This window comes from Chlamydotis macqueenii, chromosome 3 (assembly GCF_036417535.1).
Source record: "Chlamydotis macqueenii isolate bChlMac1 chromosome 3, bChlMac1.mat, whole genome shotgun sequence".
NCBI lineage: Eukaryota > Metazoa > Chordata > Aves > Otidiformes > Otididae > Chlamydotis > Chlamydotis macqueenii.
The window spans coordinates 62,907,205-62,915,472 of record NC_141558.1 but is presented as its reverse complement, the minus strand read 5'-3'; the positions used below and the strand labels follow the sequence as shown (position 1 = coordinate 62,915,472).

Here is an 8,268-nt window from a genome sequence, read left to right as displayed (position 1 = left end):
GAGTAGAATCATAGAATCATAGAACAGTTTGGATTGGAAAGGACCTTTAAAGGTCATCTAGTCGCAAGAAGCAGGGACATCTCCAACCAGATCAGGTTGCTCAGAGCCCCATCCAGCCTGGCCTTGAACGTTTCCAGTGATGTAGAATAACAACTAAAGAAACTAAAGCTATTTTACAAGCAAAGAGAGTAGGGCCCAACAAATAAAGCTGCTAAACATGACTGTATTTCCTCCTCAGCCCCTGGGCAGCTGAGTAAATTCAAGAACCATGAAGGACCACCAAGTACAGTAACATTTTATCTGCAGCTGTTGAAACCGAGTGGTCTATCAGCCAGCTCTTTCCACCGGCTGACACCAAACAGGCGCACCCAGCGTGCAGCAGCAGATGGCAGCCGTGTTCCACGTAAAACCTGAGAGCGCTCAGTTCTAGGAAAAAATTCCCCAACTACCCCTATTTTTTTTTTCCTAACCCGACATCACTTCAATGAATCAAATAATGAAAGTTGCTTGGTATGTAACTTTTAGGCTGTACGCTGCAGTCACTTCTCTCAGCTTAGCTCACAATCATGCCCCTCGTTAGCATTAGAATAGGTGGTTGAGATGCTTACAGCAGTATCTCCGCATCCTTCCTTGCTAGTCCACTGAGCTCTGTTCTGTTACAAACACGTCCCTCATTTCCTCAGCCTGATGCCTGACAGCTGCCTTAGGTGTGAGCTGGGCTGGTAACCATCACTGCGGTGGTGATACACAAATCTCGACAAACCCCTTGCTGGTCAGCAGAAACAGTTAGCGGGAAGACTTGAGTCCAAGTATTTAAAGAAGTTGTAAAAAGAGCTTTTCTACCAGAGAAAGATTGTGAGCCATTCCCTCACGTGCAAGTTCAGGTAGCTTAAAACACTGAAGATACTCAGGGACTGCAGTAAACTTTTTTTCTGTCTTTTACTTATTGAGCCACTCATTAGGCTTCATGCTATCAAGATTTTCTTCTACAACAATGAATGCTTATTGACAAATAGAAAAATAGAGATGTTCCCAGATGAAATTTCCATACAGTCATAAAGCTGTATGAGTTGAAGCTTTAAGAAATGCACTTAGCGTCCCAAGGTTCCTGATAAGATTGCAGAACTGGCAACAGTGAAAACAATTGAAAGTAACTGAGGGGGTTGTAGGAATGAATGCAAAGGGAAAAGGCTCCCCTCATATGGGGAAAGTGAGGGTTGTGGAAGTTGGAAGAAAAAGGCAGTTAGCACAGCAACTTTTCTGGAAGTTTAAAAGAACAAAAGAAGCAAGAGGAGGGAAAGACGCTGGAGCAGACAAAGATCTAGATGGGGAGATTTGGAAAGAAGCATGAGGGGGAAAAGGATATGAAGGAAGAACAGCACACATTCTTCACCATGCTCACAAGACAAGGGCTCCAAGGACAGCCCTTGGAAATATCCATCCCCAACGACATATCCACGTTGCTCCACCACCACGTTGCTCCATCAGTTTTTGCTGACTGCCATTTATGTGCACCATGCCATAAGTCGGTAGGCCGATTCCTCATGTAATTACTGTTACATGATCAGCTGCATTCCTACACAATGGCCGCCACGAGTCTCTATTTACCTCCCCCTTTGTACTTAAATATCACTTAAAATGTTTTGTGTATTCATAGATTTACCACTTTGTAAAGACTGGCAGTTGAGTGCCTCATAACAAAATATTGCCCTCTCTATACTGAACACAAAGGCTACTTCTGGTTGTCTATAGGGACAGACTTAGTCTAACATTTTGGGACAACTTGTAGAAATAAGGTTTTTATTTCAGTTTAATCATTTCTGCTGCTTGTGAGAGTTCTGGTCTAAAGCTTACAGGAATTGCATTAGTTTATATACTTTTGACATCTCCTTTGGATTCTTGTATATGCAAATTTCTTTACATTATTTTTTTTTCTTACACACATAATTGAAGCATATTGGACTTCACTCTTACAAACTTATTTGTCCTGCTTATCAGTGAAGAGTTTACAGTGTATCTCCAATCTCTCATTCCTTCATATTATCCTGTAGTTAAATAATAAGGCCTTAAAGTAGAGATGAAGTTTAGCATCCATTTTAAACCCGGTATCTGTAGCGATGTATTTTAGTCCATTCTGTCAATTCCATCAGCACTACTATAAACAAAATTGAAAATGCGGATTAGTCTAGAATCATTTTTCTCCCTCTGCTGGACACTGATAGCCATAATACATGAAAAAAAAACCCCAGAATTTGGACAGAGTTATGTTAAATGCACATATGTTTTAAATTTCATCTCTATAAAATTGGAACGGCCTTTTTGATCTTGGATCTTGTTTACACTAGTTCGAGTGCCTAAATCAAGCCTGTGGCACCTGTCATATGCTGTTTGTCACTCATAAAAAATTGCATTTATATTTGCAACTAATAAAGTTGGCAAATTCTTGGATGCTGAAGTTATGGTTACACCTAGAGGCTAATGATATATAACTATAAAAACATGTAATGAAGAGAGGGTTGTAATTGCAACAAATTTACAGCTAACTGCTTGTTACAAGTTTTTGTTGTTATGAAAACCAGAGCGGGAACAGGACAATACTGACTGTGATTATATGCAAACCATCTGGTGCTAAAGATGTGTATGTACAACGTTTGAGAAACAAGTGAACAAGGTATGCGTACTTCTGATAGCAAAGGGAGTATTATCTTGGTTTTTAAAAAATCCTTTGAATTATTATCTCCTGATAAAACATTAAAATTCAAGAGCTTCTAAATGTCTAACCACTCACTTCAAAGAGTTAACAGATTAAAAGATATTTTTCACTTTATAGAAATGTGGGCAATTTGTGTTTGTTATTCAACAGCATTTTTTTTTCTTAGTTTAGGGCCCAACCTCACTCCCAGCCAAATCAATAGAAAAACTTGAATTTGGAACAGACATGGCACTAATAATGAAGCAAGCCTCACAAGTCAGTAATGCTAAGTGGAATATCATGCTTCTTCCGTCTCCTTTCAGTCCATGACTTCCTTCTGCACTTGACAAACACGGGTTGTTCTAGAGAACAACAGAGACATATTGTTCTTGCTTCCTGTAAGGTGATGTAACTGCAATGCTGAATGGATTAACACTGAATCTGCATTTTGTGGAAAACGACGTTATTTAGAAAACACTGATTGCCATTCAGACTGTAGCAAGAAACAATAACCTACTGTATCTGGCAGATTAGCAAATATTAACTTTTCCCTGTAAATTAGCCTTTAGTTTGCTCGTCGTCTTCCCACCCCATTTACCCATTTCTTATCAGCAGAAGCAAATGCCAGGCATATCTCGTCGAAAAAGAGGACTGCTCAACGCAAAAGCAAACAGAGCTACTGGAGGTACTGCAGTGACTAATTTTTCTAATTATTCCAGAATTGATCCTTGGTCTACAGAAGTAATGGAAAACAATGATACAGGAGCAGGCTTCATGCCAACAAGTTGATTAGTCTTAACGAGATCAGTTTTAACAGGAGGGACCTGTTGAGATGACATATAAATGTAACTATAAATATGTAGAGTACTATTTTTCCTCCTTTTCTCCTGTACCTATTTAACAGAGACCCCTAATAAAATTTAAAAATTGAATAAATCATCCAGTTTCACAGTATTTCTGTTCAAAAACTGACCTCAGAAGTTTCAAGTCAATTCTGAATTCCTTAGAGATTCCCTCTTAGCCTGCAAATAATCTGAAAGTTTGGGGCGCTCTCCCTTTACATTATGTGTTATTTCAAATGTCCAAGGATCTTTTCCTCGACTTGGTGGCCTACCACCGAAAGTTAGCACAGCTTTTGGCTGTGCGCTAGTTATTCCAACTATTTGCTTTTCCATGAAGAAATACTTCTGTTCATTATCAAGTGCTCGAACGTTCTTGACGGGCAAATTCCTACATGTGAGAAACCCGACCTATTTAATGAAAACACAGGGGTAGCTCCTCCGTTTCCAGGCACACCGCTTGAAAAACCTGCGGCTTTTTCCGCCGGGCGGAAAAGCCCCACGGGGACGAGGCGAGACTCGTCCACCGCCGCAGCTCCCACTCGGGACAGGAAGCGACCGGAGCACCGGCGCGGAGGGGAGGGCGGGGGGGTTGGAGTTCGGTGATTTCTGCCCGGAGGCGGGGCCGCAGCCGGCGGGAGGCGCCCGGCGCTGGGGCCGCCTCGGCCCGCACTCGCGAGTGGCTTCGCCGCTGCCGCTGGGCTGTGAGGCGGGGGCGCCCGGGAGCGATCCCACAAGTGGTTGGCTCCCCGCGGCCGAGCAATTTCTTCGCCCGGAGGACAGAGTCAGGTCCCGGGGGCGGCAGGAGAAGGAGGCCGGGCTGCCGGGGATTCCCGCAGGTGCGGGGGAGAAGAAGGGAGCGGCGCGCCATGGTGCTGGCGGCAGACACCCAAGGAGGCTGTGCTCGTCTCCCCGCCTCCGGCAGCCTTCGCTAGCGCCCGAGAGGGAGCCCCTCGCTTCAGCCCGGCCGCTTCTCCCCTCCAGCAGCTCGGCGGGACCGTTCCGGGGCGGGCGGCGCAGCATGGCATCCGCCTAACGCCGGCCAGCGCAGCAGAGCCCGGGACGCGCCGCGGAGGCGGTGGCGGCTGCTCCTCCGCCGCCGGGATGAGCGACAGCAGCGAGGGGATCATCAGCTTGCCTGTGCCCAGCCCTCCCGGCGGTGCCCCCCCCTGCGAGGAGGTGCTGGGCAGGCGAGCGCAAGGGGCCGACTTGGCCGCGCCGCCGGCCGGGACCCTCTGGGCTGAGGACGGCGCCGCTGCCGCCGCCACCGCCGCCGGCGGGCCGGGCATCCAGGCGCGGGCCAAGGGTGGCGGCCGGCGAACGGCCGTCACCTACGTGATCAACGAGGCGAGCCAGGGGCCGCTGCTGGCGGCGGAGAGCGGCGCCCTGCAGAGCCTGCGGGAGGCGTGCGAGGCGGTGGGGGCCGCGCTGGAGACCCTGCACTTCGGCAAGCTGGACTTCGGCGAGACGGCGGTGCTGGACCGCTTCTATAACGCAGGTGAGAGCGACCCGCCGGGGCTGATGGCCGCCGCGGGAGCGGAGCGGGCCCGGGTTCGCCGTCACCTCCCCTCCCCGGGGGCCGGCCCGGGTTCGCGGCGGGGCCCCGGGGAGCCCCCGCGCCTTCGGTGACAGCCGTCGGGCGGCCACGGCTGTTCCGTTGAGAGGCGAGGGCGCGTCAGAGGCTGTTTTTGTGGTGTTCCCCCCTCCCCACTTAGCGTGTTTTGGGGAAGAAACTCCCTGTCAGCAAGCATGCCGTGAATCAGCGGCCTGTCAGCACCTTGTGACTGCTTACCTGTGGGTTAAACATGACCTGGCTGTTTTCTGCCTCCCAGCAAAGTGCAGGGATGCAAGTTTTTACCGACTCGCCGAGCCCTGGCTCGAGCAGGCGGGAGCTACGAGGCCCCGGGGGCTCTGAAGAGCAGGTTTGGCACCGGCCCTGTAGCCTGGCAGTTCCCTTGGTGCTGACACAGTTGGTTGTTGGAACTTTGTGCTTCAGATATTGGTTGCATAAAATATTTATGATGGATGGGCTCGAACAAAGAGTCGCGCGTGCCGGTGCGGTTAGTTGGCGTGGGTGCCCTGTGCTGCATCCTCTCACCCTACTTTGCCGGCTTTCCCGGCCCTGGTACTGTAATGCCTTCATTGGAAGGTCTGGTGACCCGAGGTTGTGTGTTGTGATTTACCTGGCCCCGTTTTTAAAAATACTAACAAAAAAAATTCTCCTTGTCCTTTTTAAAAATTTATTTTATTAACAGGTATATCGTGTGAATGCTGCATTAGAAAAAAAAAACCCGCTTAATAGATTTGTAAAGACTTCATACAACTAAAATTACAGTACTGAATTAATGTGCCTTTGCTTTAAAAAATTGGAAGCAGGAAATTGACCTGACCTACAGTTTCAAGCTGATCGCATGCCATGGTTTTTGCGATGTGAAATACATGCAAAAAATCAGCATTTAAAAACTTTTGGCTGATATTGTAGTTTTCCCCTCTCCTGAGGATGAGGGGAAAAAAAAAAAGAAACCTCTGGCAAGATTTTAGCCAGTTTCCAACAAACACTCTACAGGATGGATGTACGTACGCGGGTCATCTCTTTGAAACTCCACAAGCTTTTCCTCCTGGACTGCTACTTTCAGTTTGGTGGGGTGGGCGATTCTGCAGCGTGCAGTAGCAGCTTATTCCTTCTTGGCAGAGCTGTGTCTTTAGTGGTAACTCCTCGGAAGTCAGAGGAGCTGTCCTCGCAGGTGGAAATAGGAAGGCTGTAGAGTTTCATTATAAATCCTATACTCTCCACGTAGAGATAAGAGAGACTTTCAGATTTCAAGCACCCTGACACCTCTTCATTCCAGGGCAGGTGAAACCTTTTGGTTCTGTTGTGGAAGCAGCCTCGTAGTGAGGTACTCGAAACTGAATTATCTGTGGTGGTTTTGTGCCTCTTACGTTGGTTAATTTCTAGACTCTGAGCTGCGCAATAGGCAGGCTCTCAGTAGTTCACGGAGGCTTTTCTTGTAATGGGAGATTTGACTTGAAGTGGGCCCCTTTTAATTCTGGCAGTAGGCGTCTGGCATATAGTGCTACATAACTGCACAATTATGTAATGTAATTTGCTTATTTCAATGGCTTTTGAGCAAACTATCTAAATGTGAAAACATTACTTTTTCTTTCAGTACTGTGTGGCTGTGGGAATTTAGTCAAAGTATTGCAAAACAGGAAAAATACTTCATCATTCTGCTTTAGTAGCAAAGCCCATGGACGTGCAAAGAGCCAGAAGAGAAATATCCAGCTCCTGGACTGAAGAGAGCAGGGTGTAAAAGTTTGTGTCTGCTCCACATATACTCTGTACTGTCTGAGCTGCACAGTCATAAACCAGCTGCGGTCCCAAAACTGCATTGTGCTGCTGACTCTAAGGCTGAACTTAGGTCTAGAAGGATCTGTGAGTTTTCGTACTTGTTTCTTTATTCCAGTTGCATTTTATACGCGTGCTCTCTCTCTCTCTCTCTCTCTCTATTTTTTAAGAACTAGTTGTTCTCCAGAAACTTTAAGCTAGTGAAAAAATGGCTCTCAGGTTAGGAACAGAGCAGTGTTAAAGACCAGAAGGTGTCAAAGGTGAGGAATGCAAATGGGGAGCAGTGTAGGCAGCAAAACGAAGACCCTCATTGAGGGTGTAGCTATTGCACAGATTTTTAGTCTTTTTTTTTTAACTGCTTTAACAGAGTGGTAGAGGGGAGCATTCATAGGTGATCTAAACTCCTTCCTTTTCCCCTTTCTTGTCCTCTCTTTTGCTGTGTGCGTTCAGTGATCAAAGATGGTATTAGTAATATCGATGAAGAATGTCTGAACACCCCATTATTTAAATAATGGGGTGTATGAAAATAGTACAGCATGACCGAATGTCAAATAAGAACTTAGCAGTAAAAGTATTTTCAAGTAATGGTTAATTGTTCTTACTGGTATCAGGTCTTACTGGACCCAGTGTAAAGGCCAGCTACATTACGAAAATAAGTAGTGATGTGATTTCATTAAGGTTTGGAAAAGCTAGCTTTTAACTGTGTTGGAATGAAATAAAACAATAAATCTCTCAACTCTTGTAATGCATATAAATCAACTGTGATTTGGGGGGGGGGGGGGAGAGCTAAGTATAGCATATCTGTCTGTCATCAAGCCTTCCCTTTTTAATATCTTCTTTCCACTTTGTATCACATACTCTGAACTCCTGGTGATCTCTGATGTAGGTTCGCTCCATGCCTTTCACTGCTTCAAAGAGAACTTCAAGGAGTGTTAAATAAAATCTAATCTCGGCTGTAAATACCCATCATCCGCTCTAAATGTAGATTAGCCTACTAATAATCTTCTTCTGCTATCTTCAGTCAACTGATGGGCCTTAAATGCTGAGACATAATTAGCAATGCATATGATTAGTGAGTGGGTCTCAGCTATGTATAATTGAACTATTCAAGCACCAAATATTAAGAATGAGCCTACTGTAGCATTTCTGCTTACATGGTTTGAATTCCGCTTGATTTCAGCAAAAAAAAAACCAAACCCATAATTGCTTCTTAAGAAGCAAGTGTCAAATCAGCTCTAGAAATTGTTAGTAAAGTGTCTGACAAAAATAGAAATTTCAACGTTTGTCACATTTTCCTCCACTGAAAAAGATAGTAGGGTGAGGAGAGGAAAATATAGTCCAATGTCTTGCAAAATTTGATGTTTGCTGAGCTGTCTCAAGGATTTTTCCTT

At 45.8% G+C, this 8,268-nt stretch overlaps 1 protein-coding gene across 1 annotated transcript in view; it reads left to right on the top strand.

Annotated features, from left to right (window-relative positions):
- Positions 1-4,257: 4,257 nt before the first annotated feature.
- The window catches only part of MAP3K5 (mitogen-activated protein kinase kinase kinase 5), a 106,344-nt gene continuing 102,333 nt past the window's right edge, over positions 4,258-8,268 (top strand). Inside the window, exon 1 of the mRNA XM_086744904.1 lies at positions 4,258-5,029. Within this exon, the coding sequence (XP_086601030.1) occupies positions 4,636-5,029 (394 nt within the window). The 5' untranslated portion in view covers positions 4,258-4,635. The remainder of the gene's footprint in view (positions 5,030-8,268) is intronic.